Source organism: Notothenia rossii, assembly GCF_949606895.1.
Source record: "Notothenia rossii genome assembly, chromosome: 5".
In the NCBI taxonomy this organism is placed as follows: Eukaryota; Metazoa; Chordata; class Actinopteri; order Perciformes; family Nototheniidae; genus Notothenia; species Notothenia rossii.
This window is the reverse complement of record NC_136903.1, coordinates 79,076,431-79,102,178: the sequence shown is the minus strand read 5'-3', so window position 1 is coordinate 79,102,178 and position 25,748 is coordinate 79,076,431. Positions and strand designations below refer to the sequence as shown.

At 41.6% G+C, this 25,748-nt stretch overlaps 1 protein-coding gene and 1 long non-coding RNA gene across 2 annotated transcripts in view; one reads left to right on the top strand and one right to left on the bottom strand.

The window, feature by feature from the left end:
* Positions 1 to 2,391: 2,391 nt before the first annotated feature.
* Positions 2,392 to 3,005, bottom strand: LOC307041854. Its single transcript, XR_013808908.1, has 2 exons — positions 2,912 to 3,005; positions 2,392 to 2,821 (listed from the first exon to the last, which is right to left on the bottom strand). It is a non-coding gene; the product is annotated as an uncharacterized lncRNA (long non-coding RNA).
* A 5,852-nt stretch (positions 3,006 to 8,857) lies between these two features.
* Positions 8,858 to 25,748, top strand: part of cpne5b (copine Vb) — a 114,240-nt gene continuing 97,349 nt past the window's right edge. Inside the window, exon 1 of the mRNA XM_079681343.1 lies at positions 8,858 to 9,495. Within this exon, the coding sequence (XP_079537469.1) occupies positions 9,377 to 9,495 (119 nt within the window). The 5' untranslated portion in view covers positions 8,858 to 9,376. The remainder of the gene's footprint in view (positions 9,496 to 25,748) is intronic.

Below are 25,748 nucleotides of genomic sequence, written 5' to 3'. Positions count from 1 at the left end.
CTCTACGTAATTCAGGCCTCTGATCATACTGATACATCAGTTTTTATGTCTCATATAGCAGTGAAAGTTACCATCAGGCTGGCAAACTCCATGTAGCATTTAGCAGCTGAAGAACCACAAATGTACATCACAATTTGGTGGAGAGAAGAACCAAAGTAAAATAAGACCAGCTTTTCCTAAAAAATAATGACAGGCCTGTCTGGGGCTTTTCTCTGAGAGCCCTAGACAGGCCTGGCTTATTAGTTATTCCTAAAATCATAACAATCATGACATATGGTAACACTAAATGCAGGTCATAAACCACAGTAGAATGGCAGTTTGCACAACATTACTTTTCTACTCTCATTTAGTGCAACACCATTTGGAATTACTCAAGTGAATAAGCAGTGCTTATAAAACTTTCCCTAACCAGAGTGGAAACTTAATGACTTGTTGCTTTAATAATTTTCTTGTATAACTATTACAATCACAATGATGTAGTGCCCATAAAAATAACATGACAGAAATAATCCAGTAACAACTTGAGGCGGTAAATGCATAGCTGTTAAAATGGGTTTCTGTTCTTTGGTAAATATAGATCTTGTTTACAATAATGGGAGTGAGATATGATGATGCAAATGAACTTAAATGTGAATACATTTAGTATATTTATAATCAGCAGCAACATGGAAACAAAGTGAAAATATAAAAGGATTGAAATGGATGGATAAACAGCAATAGGACCATTTTCAGCTAAGAACACTGGATGGTGAATTCCCAAAATGCTATAAAAATGAGGCAATAAATAAGCAGTGCCGGTTCAGGAGTCGCGTATATTAACATATTCAAATAATGAAGCATGCAGAGTATCAATGCAAACTGAGACCATAGTGCACATCATGTGTAAATAATCATGTTTACAGTTTGTACTCTGTAGGAGACTGAACCAACATCTTCTGACGGACTGGTATAACCTTGAAAGGAGATGCAGAAGCTTTGCAACCTTATGTCCAATTCTCCACACTACAAGATATCCCTGTATTGAATCCACATTCATTTTTAGAAAAATAAGGGGGAATCACTGCGTGAGACTGGAACACGACTTCATTCCACCTAACCTCAAAGAGGATTTTAATGCTGAGGGAAGTCATGAACATCTTTAATAAACAAATCCCCACTGTTTCTCGGATACACACAGCAAGCATCTGCACCGCGGACAAAGCCTCGGACTATCAACTAAATATAATCCCATTATACACTCTCTCTTTGAGCCCCACACACACACACACACACACACACACACACACACACACACACACACACACACACACACACACACACACACACGCACACGCACACGCACACGCACACGCACACGCACACGCACACACACACACAACCAGGTTTAGACACATCAGAGGGACACAGTCATTTCTGAACATGGGTGGATAATTAAAAACACAATGCTGTTAGCAATAATTATGTCTTTTGGATCAAATGTAAAAGAGGGGCTTGTGAAGGTCTAATTATTATATGTATTCAAAGATTGGTCACATTCATGCTAAATTTGGTATGCGTTTTGGTATAATGATGTTACATTTATATGACTTGTAAAATAATATTTTCACCTTTTGGGTTTATGTTCCTTCCCTTTCTTGCACATAATGTAATGTAAAAATGAATACCACTTATATCGGTCCGTATGTAACAAGGTCTGCCTACCAGCACCTGTAAAGATCTCTATTGAGCACGTTATATCACTTTTTCTTTATACTTGGTGTCATTGGTGCCATAAGAATCTCATGATAGACTCCAGGAAGCAGCAAATAAATAATCCAGCACATAACCATCTGTAAAAGAACAACCTGTTGTTTTTACACCTCAGTTTTGGTACAGTTATGTATTTATTCTTTGAAAAAATAAGACATTTGTGAGTTTTGTTGTCACTGTATATGGATTTTGTTGAATGGAACTAGGCTAAGTGTTTCCCTCGTTTCAATATTTGTGTTTACTAAACTTGCTGTCTAGCGCTGGTATCTTTAAATGTACAGTACAAACAAGAGAGTTCTTCACCCTGGACAGGTCCTGCCAAAATAATCTCTAATGTTGGTCAAGAGCTAATGTGCTTATTTGCTTACAGGCCTACATTAAAATCATTCTCTGTCGATTAATTAATATCGACACCCATCTGGGTGAATTGATTCTTTATTGATTATGGGTTTCATGACATGTAATACTCTTGTGTTTGTCAGTTTCTCCGTTATGTATCAGGCTGATCCTTCCATAAACCCCATTGCTGCTTAAGCACAGAGTGAGTCACTTCCTCTGCAGAAGAGAGCTGAATGTTCCTGATAAAGTACCTTCTCACAGATGTTTACCACTAAAGATGAGAAAAAAACCGGTATCGCATGGTTGAGCAACTAATTCATTTATTCTTATAAAAAAACAGTTTCACCTTGAATTCTTATTCTTTACATTTTGTTGCAAGCAATGGTATCTACTGTCTCTTTTTCTCCATTCAGTATTTGTTTCATTTCCTCACTTTGTCTTCTTCTTTAATGCCTTTCCCTTCACAGGCAGATTCCTCCAGGGCAGGAAGTTGTAGGAGACCAGCGCTGTGAGGAGGTATGTAGCCATGCCGGTGTACCCCCCCAGGACCAGACACAGCGGCTGTGCCAGCACGAATAGACAGAACACGTTCTTTGACGCACGGTCGTCCAGCTCCACCAGATCGTCCTGCGTGGCTTTCATCACCCCAAAAAAGTACATCAGTGCCACCCCCGGGTAGAAGGCCAGTTCCTCCATGGTGCCGCGGACAGGATGCTCCCACGCACTAGAAAGCCTTTGGGTTTAACATGTGCAAATGTGTTGGAAAGAAGCTTGTGAAATCCGCTGAAGTATTGAGGGAGGGTATTTGCAGAGACACACTCACCAGGATCCGATTTTCTCTCACTGGCAGACAGAAATCCCTCCGAAGTGTGAAGGTGGATCTGAGAGGAAAACAGACTTGGACCTTTGATCCGTCGTAACAACACTCCTGTCAAACATTATCCACCTGCTGCGCTCCTTATCAGGACACCTGTAGTTGTTGCCTAATAACACAATCTAATATATGTTTGTTTTTTAAAGCACTCCTGAAACTGCACAATGAAACTCATCCCCTAGTACGTCAATATTTCCACATTAACGATCAGCAGGAGTTGTTATTGACCAGCGCAGTATATCCAAGGAGAAGGATATTCACACTGGTGAATCCTGTATTATAATCTGCAAAAACACAACTAAATCCAACCCAAAAAAAGACATTACAGTACACACTACTTTGCACAGTAACATTAGAACGAAAGAATAACTGAATAGCTTCTTTATTTCGTTTGGGTGAATGTTTTAATGACATGTTGAATGGCTTTTTTTTATAATCAATTATCATGTCTAAACACCAGCTATAAGTCTATACATTAATGTATTCTTAGGTCACTAATGCTACTAAACATAATTTACGTATAATATTCTTGGAATAGTCGGAATGTAAATACCGCTCTTATCTGAGCATGATATTAATCATCTCATCTTACTGTGCTCAAGTAACCAGAAACATTTTTTAAATCAAAATTGGATTACAACTGCATTTTGTACATCATGGACTGAGTCTGAAATATTTTAAACAATTATAAATGAACCTGCATTTATTTTTGTTTTTGGAGGAGTGTGATTCAGATCTTAAGAAATATTGGTACCACTTTACAATAAGACTATACCCTTATAAAGGGTTTACGAATAGTTTGTAATTCATTTATTAATTAGGTCGTGAACACTTTATAAACCATGAATACGCTTTTATAAGACATGAGATAAAAAAGGCAACTGTGACCGGTTGCTTGCCAAATAGTGAGCCCACATGTATCTGTACTGCTAAGTCTTATATTGGCTACCTAGCTTACATCGTCTTCTTCATCAGCCAGCATCCTTGGTTGCTCACTGAGTTGATTCTCGCTAAGTAGCCAATATAAGGCTTAGTCATCTTGCCAAATAGTGAGCCTGTGTTGATGCATGAAAACTATGTTAGAACTGGTTTATAAATGGTTCTTAATGATTAATAAAGTGTTTACAACCTAATTCCTAACCTAATTATAAACCCTTTATGAATCCTTTATAAGGGTAGTCTTATTGTAAAGTGGCACCAGGAATATAACCACAGTCAGTAAAGGCTATACGAGGCAGAGTAGCAGAGAGTGAGGGTGCAATGTGCTGACATTAGGCTGTCAGTTAGCAGATTGCTTGCTCTTGATTTCTTAAAAGTCTCTGGTGAAGACGTTGCCTAGAGAGTTCTTTGCTGCTCAGTCTGGTATTCATCTGGAGTTAAAAAACTCTACGAATGCTCAGTTTGAAAAAAAGCAGGATTTCCCAGGAGGCTGAGCAGTGAACTTTCCCCACATCAGAGGAACTACAGTACGGCACAATTACAACTTTTGGAGGTACTCATCTGATCGAGTGCAGCAGCAAGTGTTGAATCAAGATGTTCATAATTAGCTTGAGTGCTGCTCGTGTATTGACTGTAGATTTGCTCTGGAAAGAGTGGTTATTTGTAATATCATTGTCCTGCAGCTGTTATAACATCCAGCTCTTTGAAACCCCACCGCTGCATCCTGAGGCAGCGCTGGGCCATTAGTTAGTCAATCAGCCACCTATGGCTGCTGTGGTCTTCCATAAATACCGTATGTACGCCAGAGTGAGTTTCATTCCATGGGTCCTTCCGTCTTTGTGTTGGTCGTTCTCAGAGCAATCATTCATAACAGGCTTCTCTGTGATGTTTCCCACCTCAGGGGGGGTTTGATTCTGGATTTAACTGCGGGGACACAGAGGGGGATTACCCTGGGAGGGAACATGTGGCCCTTTTGAGGCTTTTTCAAATCCTCTACTTCTCTACAGGGTACAAGTAAGGTACCCACTCTCTTCAATGGCAAGCAGAGAGAAAGACAAAGCCTCAGCTCTCTTATTTAATCCAGCTCAATCATTAATCATCAGGTCAATGATGTTAAAAAGGCACACTGGTGTTACTGCAATAGTTACAACTTTAAGCATTTATTCAATAACGAAGCATGTTCCTATGCTTTGAGCTAACCACTCTCTGAGCAGTAAATGCTGATGGTAGTGATACACTACCTTTGCAATGAGAGTTTTTTTTGCACAAATATACTTTTCGTAGCATGGTTTGTTTTGCCAATACTGGGCTGCAGCCTACAGTATATCATATATATGGAAGCAGTACAGCCTAAAAGATAAGAGCGACTGTGCAGCAGCGATGTAAAACCACTATGGTTGTGTGTAACAGATTGATTCCTCGCATAATGGATGCCTCTCAAAATCTGTCTCATCTTCTGGCCTGAGAAGATCTCAGCAACAGCCCGGTGCTGGAGGACAAACTCCAGCGATTTCAATGGCTAGTAGATTCCTTCAACATGGCAAGGAATCAAATCCCTAAGGTTTATAATGGTGGTAAAAGAAGCTAGATGGGCCAAAAATAAAATGGCAACGAACTGTGATGGCTGAGTTAAAGGAGATGGACCTAACATGGGACAAAGCACAGCACAAGACAGGTCCATGTAGACAGCCTTGTGTCCCATCAGGGAAGAAGAGGATTAAGCTCAAGTGATATACCAGTATAAGGTTAGACAAAGTTCAAGGCAAAAGCTCCCTAGACATTTTATGTTCTTTAGCCTCAACAGTTTATAATATTAAAACAAGTCTTTTTGTTCTTTTTTTGTTGAACTCCCTTTTATTCAACTTGCCTCGCTCCATTAATGAGTTCTAACATTTCCTCTGACAACACCAGCTGAGCCAGGTCAGAGCTATTTAAGATAAGAAAAAAGAGTTTGAACCACCTATTTAAAATGCAATAGTACAGTTCTTCAGACTACATTATGTCTGTGAAATACCCCAGCATTAATGTATTGCATCTTCATCTGGCCAGTAACTCAGGAGAAATCGCCCCCTGTTTTTTTTAAGAAATAAAAAACAACAAACTATTCTACACAGCAGTAGGCAAACTGCCTGTCTTTGTTTTGACTACCTCCACCAGCAGCCACAATATAAGGTTTAACAAAGGCTACTTAGCCGGAGGCAGGCTGAAAACCAAACAGATTTACTAAATAAATAGTATTTGCTGACCACTTCCTGCATCTAAGACAATATTAGGGATAATTGCTTGTGTTTCTTTTGGAAAAAATACGAATTAACACCGTAAACAAATGTCTTTTGGATGTGGGGGAAAATGGCATATTTTATTGTAAAGAGCTCCACTTACTTGACAGGCCATTCTTCTGTTTCTGCATAATTGCTTCCAGAAAGGCGATATTTTTGGACAGCATGACGCAAGTAAGCATAAACACAGTTATTAGTGCTTAGGAAACTGCAGGAGACCGAGCACAGGACAGGGAAGGAGGAAAGGGGATATTTGAATCCCCCATGGTGTTATTAATGTGACCAGCACTACAAAGCATTGACCACCTCCTGGTCCACCGCAATGGGATGGCAATAGTATTTAAAGGGGATATGCAGTGTTTTGCACGTCTTTGCTATTGATCTCTCAACAAGATTCTTAAGACATTCAGAAATAGACATCACTTGTTTCTAAGGAACTAGCAGCACCAATCCTTCCCAAGGGTTGTGGTATTTGTTCCAGCTTAATTACACAGAAAACAAACTGCTGATATCTGATTGTTGGACTGCTCAAAACCTTTGTTTAACTGTGATGGATAGAAAAGTATTGATTTGAACACCATCGAGGTTAGATGTTACTTTGATTGATGACTCTACCACATCGTAGAACAACCATGAACAAAATGTACTGTCTAAAGAGATGAGTCAGGTCGACAAGAAAACATGACTCAAAGGATTCTTATCAATATCCAGGGGAGGGAATATTATTCAATTTCAACAACAGTCCCCTTCACTTTAAGATCAACGCAGATAAATGGATGGAAATAGATTGTTGCATCTTGTTCTAGGCATTTCAATGTAGTATCTGGAATCAGTTAGTGTGCATAATGCGATTGCTACTCGAGCAAATAGCTGTTGTGAAGGTCTTCCTCCTTTTTTTGTTTATATGTTGTTGTTGTTGTTATCCTCTGGCCCTGCTTCTGCCAACCCCCTCCTTGGAACATCTGCGATAATGTGTTCACCCACACTCACAGCAAGCCCTTAAAATACATGAATCATCCTCGTAGAAAAAAGGGTGTGTATGTCGATGTGTGTGCCTCTTTATCTCCGTTTAAGGGTCGTTCAGACACATATGAGAAAATAATTTGTCTTTATATGTGCACATTAGTGCGTGCCTGTGAAGGAATGATTGAGTGTGAGTGTGCATGTGCGTTCGTTTGTGTGTGCGTCTGTATGTGTGTGTGTGCGTGTGCCTGTGTGTTTCTGATCCTAAGCTGGAGAGCTGTGTGGGTAGAAGCGTCCTGTCTCTGTGTATCAATTGATTTCCAGAATCCAGATGCTCTGTGCAGAAAAGGGCTCTGTGCTTCTGCACCCATTTAAGAATGTATGTGTGTGTGTGTGTGTGTGTGTGTGTGTGTGTGTGTGTGTGTGTGTGTGTGTGTGTGTGTGTGTGTGTGTGTGTGTGTGTGTGTGTGTGTGTGTGACACGTGTACGTGAGAACTTGATAAGAAGGTTCGAGAGTGACAGATCAATAGGCAGGATATAAAATGTCCAAAGAAACAACTTTAATTTTCCAAGATCCAAACAGCAGTCTGTGGGAAACAGCTGGTTGTTTGGTTATTCATGACAATGTGTGTTTTTCGTGCCTTCATATAGTGAGTGTAAGTCAGTTGTCTATGAGAAAAAGAGAGAGCGAGTGTCAGAACAAGTGTGATAAACAGTGGCGCTGCAGATAGGAAAACACACACACACACACACACACACACACACACACACACACACACACACACACAAACACACACACACACACACACACACACACACACACACACACACACACACACACACACACACACACACACACACACACACACACACACACACACTCCACATTTAGGAACTCCAGTTATCCAGGAATTACAAACCCATCCCTTTTTTGGCAGGCAGTTGCACCAGTTTAGCATATTCTCTGCAATGTGGTTTACAGGTCTTTAGGTCTTAGATGCATACAACAGACTAATGATGGATGGTGGCCATTACATCTTTATGTAATTCCTATTTGTAATTAATATTGATTTTAATCCAGCTAGCATGAACACATTTGAATTGGCATCTGCATTTTGCAAAATGTCATGCTCATGCCTCAATCCTCAACAGAAAAATACTGAATTCCATACAATGCGATAAATAGTTACAATTTTGAACGAAGTCCAAATTAATTTGGATTGTTTGGAAATCTATTACTGCGAGTATTACTGCTAAAACAGGGTCTGGATATGTCTGCGACTTTTCTCTATTATTGAGTTGGTTTGTGGAGCTGTCCATTGCTGTGGTGCTGACATATTTATCCCTTCCAAAATCATCCATTGAAACAAAGCTGTGCCCACTGGAGGATAGTCTTTTACTCCCTTGGCTGAGGAGGTCAATACTATCGAAATATATTCTGGATACAAGTTGAGTTTTAAGAAATAAACTGAATCCATATATTCATTTATCATAAACCACCTCCAGACCCCTTATCCTGTGACCTGTTGGGGGATCCCAATCACTAGCTTTGTAACCACAGGAGTTTTAACAGCAGGGTCTCGCAAGTGTCTGTTATGACAAGCTGATCTTTATTTAATGGTTTTGACCGGTTTTTACACTATACATCAAACCTCCAAAGAGTCTTCAATATTAAAAACTCACAAGTGCGTAATTAAATTATCAATTATCTCGCTCACACTCATTGTCAGAGCACACAGCAGCGGGAGCACCGGGGCATGGGCAGGGTTGCCAGCTCTTGAGTGTTATTCCGTGTGGGAGGAGGAGGAGGAGGAGGCTGGGTGTGTTTGAGAGTATCTAGCCTTCTCTCTTCACACGCTCTGCTGTGTGCACTGACTGAAGACAAAGCGCAGAGAGGAGTCCACCTCTCCATGTGATGTGCAGCCGCTCAGTAACAGTAATCTCAGATACTGCCCCTCGTAAAAAAAAAAAAAAAGAAGAAGAAGAAAAAAAACATTTTATTAACGCTGCATGCGGACAGTTAAGTGCGTCTCTGCTTTTTTGAGTGTTTCAACTAAATCAGTGCTCCCACCTCTCCAGCCTCAACATTTGTGAAGTGGCTGCCTCACCCGCTCGGACCGGAGGCCGTCTGGTCTCCGATCTGGTCTCCGGAGTCACCGGAGAGTCCACGCGCTCCGTCAGGGCCAAGCTGTGCGGCTCGCGGATCAGACCCGAGCCGCCACGATCACTGGCCATGGAGATGATGGAAGGAGACGTTACGGACAAATTAGATGACATGTCTTCGGTGTACGACTTCGACCCGATCACCGGCAACATCCCCGCGACCAAAGTAGAAATCACCGTCTCCTGCAGGTGAGTTGAGGCGTCCGCAGTGAGGAGAGGAAAGTTCGTTGAGAGGAATGTGTTGTAGAAAAGTTGTGACAACGCCCCACCCTTCCTGTGGGATTCTTTTATTCCGTGAAATGATGTGTGATAAATAGAGACAACTTCATTACGGTTCATTACGCACCCGTTGTAATGAATTACAGGTTTTGGGTGGGGCTGCATGGTTTAGTTAAACAATAAATGTGTTGACCATTGTTCATACCAAGTCTTCTTTTGTATATTACTTGATTGATTTGCATGTATTTCTGGTAGTACAAAAAGTTAAAAGCACCTAACTGAGGGCATGTTCGACCTGTCCCATTACCAGTGGTTAGAGTTCTGGAGATTTGCAGAACTTCATATTAGTGCTAGCTGGCGTTTAACATGCAAAGGAAAGGTATGTGCACAACGAGACAAGCTCTTATTACTGCAATACCAGTTAAGAAGAAAATCTCCTCCTGCTGTTGGGTGACACTAGCACAACGCCCTTTCTGTATGTGCTGTACCAATAGTCACACTCTACAAGTCAAAATCTAGGAATCTGCACCTGGCCGGGGGTTTATCTGCATGGATGCCCTAGAAATAGAATGAACGTTTTTTTTTCAGGTAGCCTACTGTAGGTTTTCACTGACAAGGATTTTTTACCTTAGTTTTTGGTGAAAACTAAAATGTACCAATACTAAAAAAGTCAAAAACAAACATGAAGAATAAAACAAACCTTACATTTTTTTTGAATGTTCTGAGCTGCAGAGCTGTGTGCAAAATGTCCACAAATATTGAACAGGGGATGTGCCAAAGATCAAAGGAGATAGAATATGTGCAATGATGTATGTCACCTCGGCGGTTTCAGCACCTGCATCTCCTCTCTCTTCTTTATAAAGAACTGAATGTTGAAGATTGAAATGTTTACATTAGATTCACACAGTTTCCATGTCCCTGGCCCTAATCTTGATCAGATCTTTTTTTACTTTAATTTTTAGGTATTTCTCTTTCAGAAAGTAGCTTGCTCAGAGAGAATACACAGTCACTCCTCTTCCCATTAAGAGAGGTTTTAAAGTCAAAGCTTTCAATGCCTTTCTCCTCTCAGATTTACAATCTCCTGCTGGCATGTGTTCGCAATACTCTCACACACACACACACACACACACACACACACACACACACACACACACACACACACACACACACACACACACACACACACACACACACACACACACACACACACACACACACACACACACACACACACACACACACACACACACACACACACACTCACTAGCACACAGATATTCACGCACACACACATGCTCACATCTCTCTGGTCTTTGATGTTGGGTTTTGGGTTGGTGAGCCATCGAAGCAGAGTGAGTTTGAGCTATACCAAGCTGTGTGTGCATTATTGATGGGCTCTCTGCTGTTCAAAGAAGCTCGCTGCCACATCTCTAAGCTCAGGGTAAAAAAAGCACTGGAGATGAGTGCGTTTTAATTTAGTGAATGAAAAAGCATTTGCTTGTTTGTGTTGAGAAGGATATTGTGGGCGATAGTGGAAAAACAGTTTAGTTTCAGGCAGAGAGGCTGGATAGCAAAGTGTGTTGCATACAGCAGTCGAAGCCCTGCAAGGTTTGGGATGTTGAATTTGTCAGCATTTAATGATGAGGCTATTGGGATTACATGCCTCAGTGATGTGCAATTAGGCACCATTCAGGTAAATGATAAGTACTCTTCTGACAACTCCTTGCATTTATGCAAATTATTTATCAGACATGTGCATGAGATTGTTGGTAATTATGTGCTGATGTGAGTTGGAAAAAGAAGGAGACAGGCAGAGTAGTGGTGCAGAGGACTCCTACAGTATAACAGAAAGAAGAGGATTTTGGGAAGAAGAAATCATTAATGACAAGAGCTTTTTCCTCCTGCTTCCCTGCTGCTTTGCTTGTGTGTGTGTCGGTTTATGTGTGATGGAAATAATGAGATGAGTGAGAATAAGAGCCAAGAAATGCAGAGAGTGCTTCATAAATAAGTTAACATTTGATGCACACATGACTTTGGCCAGTAAATTAGCTTTAAAGACACCTCAATTTTCCAGGATCTTCCCATAACTGAGCCTTACATTTTAATCCGAAAACTGCAACATTTGTGGTGTTAAATAATTAAATGTATAACCACCGATTCAGCTCCTCCTAAAGCAGAGTACATCAACATTGTTCTTTCACATTCAAACATTTCTTATAACAGTTCAAGGACTCACAAACCCTCCAAATCCTTTGTACAGATGTTGTGTGAGTCAGAGTCCTTTTCAAGAAAAGGTGCTGTCGGCTGGCTCTTCTTTACTCTTCTCCCTTTGTCCTCATGTACATGCTTGCTCTAAAACCTCCGAACCGTGATAACAGCTTTTCCCTCTGGGGTTAATACCCCTTATTACAGAATACACCCCCTGCTTTTGACAACGGGTTATTATCAGGACCAATGACAAATGGGGAGGAGTGGGTGGGAGCTGGATCCGTAAAATGAGAGGGGGGAATGATAAGAATAGGTTTGTTTTTCATTCAGGGTGGGGAAGAAAATGACGTATTTGGTAGCAGAATGCTGCAAATAGTGCCTCATTCATTTGTAGCTGCAGCAACCTTTTTAATGCTAATGCAGTAAATTCAACTTTATGGGATTTTGTATATGACAGTGCTTGGGAAACGTCTGTCACCGTGTTCACATCTCTCAGTATGGTTGATGAGACGTTTCCAGACCATTTGTTTTGTCGGAAAGCTTGTCCTTCAGGAGTTCTGTCAGAAACAGAAAACTGGTGAAACAGTTTTCAATAAAAAAGGAAAAGAAAGAGGAGGATGTGGGACCAACCTGTGTTTTTCTTAAATTGGCGTTTACACTCCCAGAGGGCTTGTCAGTCAAAAGTCTGCTTCCTGGGGAGAAATGAAGGGACAGGGCTACAATTGGCAAGAGTACAGGAAAGTGTGGGTGTAAATCCTACAGCCCCAAAGCCAAGCAACAGTCTTTTTGTTCAGCCCTTTGTTCAATATCTCTGAAAGGGTATAATAATGCTTAATTTACAGTTAAAAGACTATTCTTCTCAAGACAAAAGCCTAAAGAAATCTTAAAATGAATTACATTATACAATTATTTGTTATTAGAAAGGCTGACGTTGTTAAAGGTAGAGTCATTCTGTCAGCCCCGTGCTGACTTGAATGGGGATTGAGTCGTTCATTCATGCGGCTCATCTAGACTCTACAGATGTTGTCACTCCAAATTGATCAAATTCTTATAGTGACCAGTAGCGATGGAGCTATCTATGGCAGAACCTACCATGGCCAATTCTTCTAGTGTAATCAAACATGTCATTCAATTGAAAATACATCTGTGATGCCCCTGTGGGTTCATCTTGAGAGGGTGTGGCTGTGCTGCATCCAGCAGCCTGATTGTAGTAACTCAGGGCACCTGGGTCTGGTTCCCTGCAGCTATTTTAAAGCCTCTCTGCTCCTCTCTGTTCTCCCTCTGCTTATCCCTGCAGGCACCCGGGTTTTGTTGAGTATGCTATGAGTTCCTTCAGTTGCTTCACTTCAACACTCTCACACTCATACATGTCCATGCAATCCTCACCCTGCATTTACACGACTGATACCACTGACATCCACACCTCATACGTTACTTGCTTTGCACTTGATTCATTTGGTTGATTTGAATGTTTTGCTTAAATAAACATCTTTTGTTAAATGTGGATATGGTGTGTCTCCTCTTTGTTGTGGCCTTTTGAGCCAGGTCATAACAACATCTCATAAATGTATCACTGTTATTTGATTGTGAAACGTCTGAAATTCGTTTCATATCCCAGTCTTTTCATCTGTTGCTTTTCAGAAGAAAGTCAAAGTCTGATCTTCCAACATCACAAAGAAGTACTTATGTGTCTAAAGTTGCCTAAAGCCATTTTTAAGTCTCTCCAGTCAGCTGAGGATAGACTGTCCGGCTTGTCTACTAAAGAGTATTCAGTCAGTGAAGGAGCACCAGCTGCTGAGAGCCATAATGATAAGCAATGAATCCACCCGGCATTACTGTGGGCTGGAGCCTGCACAGCCAATGCGAGGAATCCAAGAATTCAAAGCAAACATATTTCTGAGTTTCTAAAGCAAATAATTCAATTTCATTTCAACATAACTGTAGACTTTGTAACTTGTAGCTCCTAATAGCCGTTCCTTGTCCTTTCAGACCTGACCTAAATGAACCCGCCTTGGACATACCGAATTACAATCAAAAATACTTTATTGATCCCTGGGAGGAAAATAAGTAGAACCCAGGACCTGAATTCAAGACTTGAACCCGACTATAGACTAGGTTATATTTCTGCTGTTTCTGTTTGTTTTTTTAGAGCTGGTCCTTGAAAGTCAATAAGTCGAATGATCCACTGTGTGAGTGCAGAGTGAGTTTGGATTGCAATATATTTCCAGCTATATATATATAGGAAAGCAGATGAAAAAGCAAAAAAGTGTAACACTTAAAAAAATCTGAGAGCCCTCACTGGTTGTATACATCAAGGGGCTAATGGGACACAAATGAGGGTCAGAAAGGGGGAGGTGTGATTGTCGACAAGCTTTGAAGTCTGAGCACAGAGATCGAATTAAATCATTAAAGGATTGCCCTAGTCTTGAAAGCGAAGCATAGATTTTCAATGGATTAAATATAGGTCTTGTATCGGCTGGATATTAATAACTGGTGGCTTGTGGGAGTGATTTAATGTTGCTATTCCTGTAGTGCACAGCTCTTTAGAAGCGGGGATTTCTCATCTTGGTTCCTGAGTGCACGGCATTGCATTGCATGTGATTCAATTCCTCTGCTAAATGTCTGGATGCTCTGCATTTGCATACGGCTTCGTGCTGATGAGGACCCCGTTTTCCACATCTGATGGGTCCCTCTACGGATCTGGGACAGATATGAAAGCAGCTCTCAGTGTGGAAAAGCCCTCGGGAGATCCGACGCTACGGCTTAGCATCACTCTGATTTCCCATGCTATCTTTAGGTTGGAGCACTTTTGGTGTGAAAATGTAGGAGCATCATCGAAGCGAAATGAACCATATGAACAATGTGATGTATAAAACATGAGCTCAAACTGCAACACACTTCTGTTGCTGACGACACACCACCACCAAAAGTGAGATAGACCTCTGTCCTCTCCTCTCACTCCCTCATGCTTTCAATCATTTTGTGGCACAACAACTGGGCAAACTGCCTGAGAGCGCACAGCCGACCGACTTCAGCTGGTTAGAGAAAATTAGGTATGGGGAGAGAGATACAACAAGAGAGGACACATAGTGTGGATGGTAAGGAGCAGATACATGAGAACTGAGATGAGAAACATATGGAGGTGGTCATGTTCATCATCGCACAGAAACTGGAGGACAGAGAAGGGAATTCATTAAGAAATGCAAATGAGGGACTCGCATGTTAGAAAGGAAACCTACAGACAAAGATATCATGATTGTAATTCCTTCTCATGGCGTATGATTAGTATTACTGTCACTGACAGTAGGAGCTGCAGGTGAGCCTCCGTCATTAATGCGATGCAACATTTTTGTGAATGTTGCAGTAATGAGAAGAATTAGGATCTTTTCAAATGTGTTGGAGGGATGCAGAACTGAAATGACACTTCCAGCTATAAACTGTGGTTTGTTGATAAAACCGAATTATAATTTGTATTGCTTCAGATAACAGCCCGCAGGTTACATTAGAAATATATTACATGTTGGGTAATTGCATTTAAAGCCTCAATGTGCTTTCACACATACTATATGATAGAAAGGATCAACAAAAGCCCTCAGGTATAAGTATTTATGAAGAAGATTGTTTCTCAAGTTCTACTAAATATCATCACCTGTGTATGTGATCTAATGCAAGACATAGAAATAAAGTAAACAGATTTGATGTGTTGCAAGGTAGAGTTTGAATGTTGTATTAACAAAATAAATCACATTACAGAGAAGAACTGGCAGAATGTTCGTCGTAAAGAAAAAATATGAAAATAATTCCAAACAGAGGCAGACATGATGTGCATATTGGCCTCAAGCTTAGTACAACCATGCCACCACCTCCCCTATGACTACTGGCCTCTCACACACACACACACACACACACACACACACACACACACACACACACACACACACACACACACACACACACACACACACACACACACACACACACACACACACACACACACACACACACACACACACACACACACACACACACACACACACACACACACACACACACACACACACACACACACACACACACACACACACATTGTCCTCCAGCAGTGGAGATCATCTGCTTATGGTTTATGCATTACATTTTTTAGTGGAACAGACTTCACTTATAGGATTTTTTTTTCTTGTTGGGGCCACAGAGATCTTGTTCCTTTTTCAACTCAAGGTTCCTGCTGCAGTGCTGTTAAACTGGAGCAGCATCAAGGATCAACAGCACTCATGCACCTGCAACGCTGATGAGTCTGTCTCCCTCTAACCCCAAGCCCTTCCCTCTTGGGGGACATTACACTGATCTGGTGATAGCAGCTCACGACCTCTCTATTCCAGCACTTCTGCTCTGCCAGTCAGCAGACAGCGGTGTGGTCACTAGTCAGTGTGGGTTAAGGCGGTGTGGTCACTATTCACTAGTCAGTGTGGGTTAAGGCGGTGTGGTTTCAACAACATGGTTTATTTGGGGGACATTGACATTTGTTCTGAGGCTTGTCAGCTGTGTATATAAAAAATGCATCACAATAGTTGTTTCTCCCTTAAAAGCTTTTCTTTGTTCTGTTTCTCCCTGTAAGATGGCATTGATCAGCAGTGAGCATATTGTGTGTTGGTGTCTCTGTGAGGAACGTTTGCATGAAGAGATTTGGAGGCTTTTACAGCATGAAGCACTCTATTCTCCTGACCGGGCAGAACCAATCAATTATTTTCTACCCTCTTACTTACTTACTAACACCTTGGGTGAGTGCCTTGCAGACAGCGAACATAATTTCGGAGGCCCATTTACTATCTTTCACAGTTCAGTCCTGTTTTTTGCCTCTTTAAATGCCTTTCTTCCTGAACCTTCTGTACGCTGATGAACAGACTGTGACTAACGCTTTCGTTAAATCAATAGTAGACTGTGGGCATGCTGAAAAGATTATAAAGGCACACGTCAAGAACTTGTATTCACACTTAAAAGCAACATTTCCCTTTACTTGCTTGATTCATATGAATTCAAAATCAAAATGTCCCCATCCATGCTAATAATAATGATAATTATTATTTTCTTCTCAGTGCTGGGTTGTTATAAAGATTCTGATTTTCATCCGTCACTCTTTACCCGACACCCAGTAATTCCCTCCGGCCCTGACAGCAGCACTGTTTAGTTGTCAGCGTCTCAACAGAGCCATGGCTATAATCAGCTCTGTTAGCTCTGCTGCTGAGAATTAACTGTCTCATTCCTGTACCCATCAAATTCTCCCATCCTGCACACTTATATCCAGCTCGTATCTTACGGCTTTTATTCGCCTGGCTGAGAGACTCCAGCTGAATGCAAATCAGGCCTGGTGAGGCAGTGGTCAACAGCGGATGAACATAAGTGATGTTAAGTCCAAAAGGAAGAGGGGTACCGCTCTCTGCATGTGTTAATGATGGCTCACTGTCATGCTGACTTTAGAGGCTGAGTGGCTGAAATGGGGCTTTGATCTCTGCGCTCTAATTGACAAGCGATCTGGCTGACTGGCAAGAGCAGAGGAGTCATAGGAAGACAAAGTCACATTTATTAGTAAAGGACTTGGGAAATGTTGGACCACTAAACACGCAAACAAACCATCTCCCTATTTCTCTCTTTCTTTTGTGTACCAAAAACGATGTGACCACTAAATATGTTAGAAGGTCAAACTGAAATGTAGTTTGAGGATCAGTCAGTGGCTTTTATTTGGTACTAAGAGCCATGGCATGTTGCCTCTGTGAAGCAGCAGAGGCCTCAGCTTGCCTTTCAAGCCTCTGTCAGTAAAGAACAGTTTTATCTGGGGAATGTAAATACAACAACAATAGGGATTTTTTTTCAAAAAGTTATATTATTAAAAATATAATATAAAAGTTATATTCATTTTCAAAGACGTGCATCAAATTATTCTCCACTTTACAACATCCTAGCAAATTTCTGGTTGAATTAATTTTCCAAAAAAGGAATCTGTTCATTATGGGAGACCTTTTTTTTTTTTACCATTTGGTTGCTTTGTTTCATTTTTTTGAGATCCTAAAATGTCAATCTTCAAAGAAGTTTTCTTGTTTGAATAGAAAATGTCAGGCTTATTTTCACAATGTTTTATCATGTCAGTGTGGCATCAACATTGTATTGCCTTTTACAAGCCCCATGCCATCAGAGATGTTACAGCCAGCTTTGTTGTGATGGAGAGCCCCATGTGTATGGCTATGTTGTCACTACAGGAGTGCACTGGTGTTTCCCTGATCAACAATGTTTTGAAAAAGACTAAAAAGCATAAATTGATATAATCATGATCATCCTTCATTTTAAAATCCTAGCTAGCGATGTGGTGGAATAAGAAACACTGCAATTTGTTGACATTTCCCATGATAAACAAGTGTAAACATTTGCATACTGTCCCTTCTGCCAAACTGTGTTCCTCAATCTGCCCTCAGGTTCGGCGACTGATGAGTGTGTATACATTTTAGATCTGGATGTGAGGCAACATGGGTCACCTGAGTTATCATCTAATTGGAAGAACCATCATTAACATCTGACCGGGGACTGTGTTTGGCTTGTCTGGGCTCCCTGATTAGCATGTTATCAAACTGAGCAACTGCTGTCCCATGATGAGTCTTATTACTTCATTGACTAATTGGATTTATTTGGCTTTTCAGTTGCAGCTGCTGACAAAGCCAACAAAGCTAAGAGGCCACATCTCTGCAGGCACTGAACATCATGGAGCTCACAGATTAAACATGCAGTCAGTGGAGAAAACAGTGCTAATATTCGTATAGAGATAGAATACCTATTAATACTAAGAGATGATCACCAACAACCTAACAGTAAACTACATAGTAGCTTTTCCTATGACATATAAAGAGACTTATAGACGCATTTCTTAAAGTTACATTTACATCATTATTGTAATAATGGTGTTACTGTAGTGAGTTATGGATATGCATATTACTATTTCCAAACATTTTAGAAAAAGGTGACACTTCAGGAACATTTGAGACGGCCCACAACATTCATTTCTTAATCACAGATTGAATATGCTCTCTGTCCTGCAACACACATGTTATATGTGTGAAATTGCACAAGAAAATATCTTCCGGCAGCAGTAACATGCGTATATGGTGTTTCCAAAGTCATCTCAAAGATATACTTTTTTTCCCTTTTTCTCATGTAAAATCAAAGGGAAGACTTACAAAATGCATTGCAATAACACTCTAAGCATCAGTATGATGTGAAGAACAACACTGATGCATGAGCACCTGTTAGCTCAGGGAAATGCTTCCACTGTGAAGTGGTTGAAGCAGCTGCCCTCGGTATACACATATATATATGATGGAGTAATGAGAGCTTAATTGCTCTCAGTCAGAACTTTTGAGGAAGGTGAGTCAGGAAGGTAGGTCAGGAAGGTGAGTCAGTCAGGAAGGTGAGGTCACAGCTGTGGACAGCTGTGACCTGGCACTCCCAGGCCCCTGGCATTCAGAAAGATAAGGCTCTTTCATCCTCATTAGACCACACACACACTATAGCCATGCATGATAATGGGATGCAATGAACTCATTTGTTTTAACCAATTAAAACAAATTATAATGATCGGACACTTTTCATCGATGGTGGAGCTCATTTGTCTCAAGAGTTTCAAAAGTTGTATTCACTCAATGATTGTTAATCAAGAAATTTATTTTATTCATGCCCATGTTTTAGTGCAATGATATCCTGTTTAATTAAAGATCATTTTCTGGCATGGGGATGGACATTTGAGTCTGCTGTGTTTTAAATTAGAAAAAGTACGTGCTACTCCTCAGCTAATGATCTTGCTCAAGGTAATGCCAGTACTTCTCGCTCATTAGCATCTGAGCCAATGAGCAGAACCATTGCAGATCATCAACAAAGTCTCTGAGCTCCTTAACAAAAGGTGTACCAAGAACAGTTGTCATTTGAGCCATCAATGCAGTGGCTTCATTTGTCAAACCAGAGTAAATTGAGATGAAAAGTCATTTGCAAAAGCATACTGAAAATATAAAACTTGATTTCTTGACAATCCACAAAAAAAGTCAAAATGCATTCAGGCAATAAAATCAATCTAACTTTTATATTATTTTTTGTGTGTGACGAAATAAATGAGCAGTCCGATGCTGGCCTCATTTGTAATGCCAGTTTTACAAACTGTGGCCCAGTCAGCCTCTTGTCGTGAATGACACATGATTGAGTTCTCTCCTAGGAGTAGTACATACATACTTACATACATTCAGTACTTTGGGAAATCCCCACAGGATCAATTTGGGGTGAAGTGTCTTGCCCAGGGACACAACGACATGCTGACTGCAGTGGGACTCGAACTTGCTATCATCTTATTCGAGGTTCAGCGCACTAATTCACTGAGCCACACCCTCACTTTAATGCTAGCACATTTTTTTAAAGTATTGGCTGAAACCCGTATTAATATTTTTTTTGACAGTCACCAGCATTTATTTTGACTAGTCTTTTTTGCAACTTTAGCAACTCATTTGGGGATTTGTGCCGTTTTTAGCCATGATAACAGCGTCGCTTTGGGGATGCCATGGCAGGCGCTCCTTCCACCAGTTTGTTCCAGAATGAAATCTGTCAACAATTTTAGCAACATTGAAATAATGAAGAGACATTTACTCCTTACATGATGAATTGGGATAATGTTGGCGATCCCTTGCGAGTTAAATGTCAGAATCTCAAGCAGTCCAAAACATTATCTACTGTATAGCAGTATATTGTGTTATGTGCTAATAAGCAGAATAAGAAAAATAAAGCATATGACTGTTAAATATCATCATATCCATAGTCGGCATTTTAGCATTGTGAAATTAGCATTAAGCCCAAAGCACAACTGTATCTGAGTACAGCCTCGCAAAGCTCCTAGCACAGCTGAAAACTCTCAGTTTTACATTTATTCCAGATATCTATGTGTTGGTAGTGTGAGTGAAAGATTTCAGCCAATGTTTTTGTGCGAGTTAGTATCTTTTTAGCTAAAGAAGCATGTCCTAGCAGCAGGCAGAGGGACATCTGACAACGACATCCTCAGTGACCCATTTCGCTGAAACAATCACACATTTTACACTGACCTACTTTGAAACAGTTTCAAAACTTTTTCTCTTCGGGTATTATCTTTAAAGTATGAACTCACTTACATTTCCATTTTGCTTCTCATCTCAAGAATTTTGCTGAGTTCACTTCTAGCATAAATGTATGGGAGAGAGCTGGAAATGACTCAGTCGAGGAGGGTCACGCAGTGTTCAGGTTTGACAGGTATGTTCTTTTCATGGCCAATATAACGATACAGATTTGCATTGTTATTGTATGCAACCAATATACATTTAGAGTAAAAAGGGAAATCTACGTGTCCAAATGTAGAATAACACAAATTAAAAACTTTAAATGCCTTTATGCAGATGTTGGATAAAATGCTGCCAAAAAACATTTAATGCATTTTCAGACATTTAATTAAGTGCATGTATCAAGAAAAAATAGCAAATTGGAGGTTGATTATGGACAGTATTGTAGATGTTTAAGAAAAACCTTCTTTAAACGTGTGGCTCAACATTACCATACAACTCTCTGGTTAATCAATCAAGTTGTTGAACTTAAATTCAGATCAGAATCTCTTCAAAGTTAATGTGATGGCTGACTCATATATATTTATACAAATAACATTATTTGTTGCACATTCAGATTATAAAAGATGGGAGCAAGTAATCATCCAGGAACACAAACAGTCAATTTCCTGATTCACCTTTAAGATAAAAACAGATTTTTGATGTGTGAGAGCATCAGACATTTTTACATGACACCTTCGAAGCAGAAACATCACAGTCTGCAACTCACAAAAGGACGGTAAAGCTATCTACAAGTGACCAATAAACTGCAGTTGTAATGGTCCTAACCATGGAGTTTGTAATGCTGCCTGTTACTGTACCTGACCTTTGTTGACTCGGTTGTGGAACTATCAACACTGTTGGGAATTGTGTGATTATCCCGAGCCTCCCTACCATGCAGCAAAGCTGTGTCTGTCTGGCAGGCTGTGCAGGAATCTCCCCAGAGGAATTCCTGGCCTGAATTATTCAGCAGCTAGTGGGAAAAACGATCCTGCTCGGTTCTACCATCGATCCAACATTAAAGCAATGCCAGTACTATAGTTTGGACTCACATGATTGACGCCATGCAGAGAGGCTTATTTATGAATAGCTGCTTCTCATGTCCTCGTAGAAAGATGTACTAGAAAACCTCATTTTATATGAGTTTTTCCCAATTATTATAAACTTTATGTCACTGATAATTATGAATTTTTGTTTTCAGCAAAATAATAAGGCAGCCAAGTAATAAAAGTACAAATGACCACACAGCGATAAGATGAGAGACAGGGATGAAGGGCCAGTGAAGCTTTAATAATGCGGTGCTGCATAATGCTTTTCCCAACGCTCCTCTCCCACTCCTATAAACAGATTACCGTCCTTATACCACCTCCACACTTTCCTCTATTGCTTCCTATTGTCTCGTTTCTCCCTTCCCCTCTGTCTGCTCCCTCTTTTTACATCTTCCACTACGACTCCGCTCTCTAAGCTTACATCTTGTTTTATTTACCATGTTTTCCCCTCCTAATTCCTCATTAACTTGTCCCTTCCTCCGTCACCCACTGCTACCATCCAACCGTCTTCTTCCTTTAGTTTCTGGCAAAGCTTTTACGGGAGTGTAAGTATAGTCTTCTTCTTACACCCTTCCTAGTTTAAATGGCCTTGAGTAAAAGGCCTCTGCCTCTTTCTGCTTTTGCTTAGTGACGAATTGTCATTTCTGCATGAAAAGCTCATATTAACAAAACCTCAGGGTTGTAGTGGATAAAAACAGATTTCCTTTTTCTTTTTTAGTTCCACTGTCATGCTATTTCTTTACAACATTTATTTGAAAGGGTTATATAACCTTGGGATCTGTTCAACAGAAAACATATTTAAAGAATAATGGAGTATGGATATCTCCTTTGTGTGTACATCAGAAAAGTAAATAGTAAAAATAAATAGTATCAAAAACATAATATTGTGATTACTGGTGGAGGTAATAAAGAGGTTCATGTGTTTTTATGGTTATCTGTAAATACATTGAGATATCATTATGTTTAAAAGTTGAATATGCTAAACTTATCAGCAAACACATGCTCTTGTACACATCCAGCAGTTAAATAGCTACATCATCATGCATATGTCGTCTCACAAGTCCAGTATCCTCTCTCCTTCTTTTGGTATCCACAAACTCCAGAGGGAAATCTATCTTCTTCCATATCTCCGCTATGCTATGCCGGTAAAATAGCTTTTTTTCTTCTTGTGAAACGGTTTTGCAACACCTGTCTCCATTACATTAAATGTTAAGTTCTGTAAGTGATAAATACCTAGTTCTGTGTCCTCTTCCTCTTCAGAAAATAAGAACACAGCAACCTCCAGTCTTGAGTTGTGCTTCATTGAGTGCAAGCAATAGGTCAAGCTGAGTGCCGTATGAATACAGTATAGATTCATTCTACACCCACCAGTTGACTTTTCTGCACCCGGAAAACACACCCTCAATGGGAACCTTTCACCTTCACTGTATGCATGCACAATGTCAGGACCTCGACACAAACTGATGAACCCAAATGCATGACCCAGAGACAAAGTCTTGAATATAAAAACATTTATATTTATTTTACAGTTCAGGTAATCCCTCTTAACAGAGTAGGTGGTGGAAATAACTCACCACCTAACGTAAAAAAAAAGGGACTTAATGAAAACGTAAGCCAACAAAATAAACAAAAGAACAAAACAGGACATGAGTGAAAAGCGATCCTTTCTGAGCTGAGGCTTGGCACGACCATTCGGGGAAACAAACAATACAAACTGACACAGGACAGGGGAGAGACAGGACTATTTAAACATGAGTGGGTGAGTGGGAACAGGTGGAAACAATCAGGGGCGGGGCAGAAACTGATGATGGCGGGGAAAACACACAAGGGGAGGAAGAAACAGGGCCTGAAATGAAAGACAAGAGGTAAATACAAAATAAAACCTCTCTGAAGAACCAGCACCTTACCGTGGTAGAGAGGTTTGTGTGCTCTGATGAACCTGGGGGGTGTGTTGTCTGGAACCTTGGGTTCCTGGTAGGGTCTCCCATGGCAAATAGGAAGACTCGTCGGCAAGCGTCTGGTGGCCGGGCTTGCCACGGAGCCCGGCCGGGCACAGCCCGAAAAGGCAACGTGGGCAACACCTCCGCTTATCCGTCCCACGGGCCCACCACCTACGGGAAACAGCGATGGGGTTGGGTGCGCTGCCAGCTCACCTCTACGCACAGTGTCGGCTCTGGAATCTTACTTCTGGATAGGGGTTGGACTCTATTCTTCTCCGGAGTTGCTCAAGGTGTGAGGCGCCGGGCGGGTGTGGGGATACTCACAAGTCCCCGGTTGGGTGCTTCGTTGTTGGAGTTTACCCCAGTGGACGAGAGGGTCGCCTCCCTACGCCTGCGGGTTATGGGGGAGAAAACTCTGACTGTTGTGTGTGCTTATGCACCCAACAGCAATTCAGAGTATACGGCCTTCTTGGAGACACTGGGAAGAGTCCTGTATGGGGCTCCTGAAGGGGACTCTTTAATCTTGCTGGGAGACTTCAACGCACATGTGGGCAATGATGGAGAAATTTGGAGGGGCGTGATTGGGAGGAACGGCCCCCCTGATCTGAACCGGAGTGGTGGTTTGTTACTGGACTTCTGTGCTAGTCATGGATTGGCCATAACAAACACCATGTTCGAACATAAGGATGCTCATCAGTGTACGTGGTACCAGAGCACCCTAGGCAGAAGGTCCATGATCGATTTCATATCATCGGACCTGAGGCCGTATGTTTTGGACACTCGGGTAAAGAGAGGGGCGGAGTTGTCAACTGATCACCATCTGGTGGTGAGTTGGGTCGAGTGGCGGGGGAAGCCTCTGGATAGACCTGGTAAGCCCAAACGTGTAGTTCGGGTGAACTGGGAACGTCTGGAGGAGGCCCAGGTTCAGGAGGCCTTCAACTCACACCTCCGGCGGAGCTTTTCGGGCATTCCTGTGGAGGTTGGGGACATTGAACCAGAGTGGTCGGTGTTCAAAGCCTCTATTGCCGAAGCCGCGGCGGGGAGCTGTGGTCTCAAGGTCCTAGGTGCCTCAAGGGGCGGCAACCCTCGAACCTCCTGGTGGACACCGGTGGTCAGGGAAGCCGTCCGACTGAAGAAGGAGGCCTTCAGGGATTTGTTGTCCCGGGGGACTCCAGAGCCAGTGGCAAGGTACCGACAGACACGAAGGGCAGCAGCCTCAGCCGTGGCCGAGGCAAAGCAGCGGGTGTGGGAGAAGTTCGGAGAAGACATGGAAAAGGACTTTCGGGCGGCACCAAAGTTGTTCTGGAAAACTATCCGACCCCTCAGGAGGGGGAAGCAGGGAACCATCCAAGCTGTGTACAGTAAGGATGGGACGTTGTTGACCTCAACTGATGGAGTGTTAGGGCGTTGGAAGGAACAATTTGAGGAACTCCTGAACCCGACAACTCCGCCCTCTATGTTAGAGGCAGAGCTGGAGTATGACGGGGGATCAACACCAATCCCCCGGGGGGAGGTCACTGAGGTCGTCAAACAACTCCACAGTGGCAAAGCCCCGGGGGTGGATGAGATCCGCCCAGAAATGCTGAAGGCTCTGGGTGTTGAGGGACTGTCATGGTTGACACGTCTCATCAACGTTGCGTGGAAGTCGGAAAAAGCACCAAAGGAGTGGCAGACCGGGGTGGTGGTTCCCCTTTTTAAAAAGGGGGATCTGAGGGTGTGTGCCAATTACAGAGGCATCACACTACTCAGCCTACCCGGGAAAGTTTACTCTAAGGTACTCAAAAGGAGGGTCAGGCCGATTGTCGAACCTCAGATTGAGGAGGAACAATGCGGATTCCGTCCTGGTCGTGGAACGACGGATCAGCTTTTTACTCTCGCAA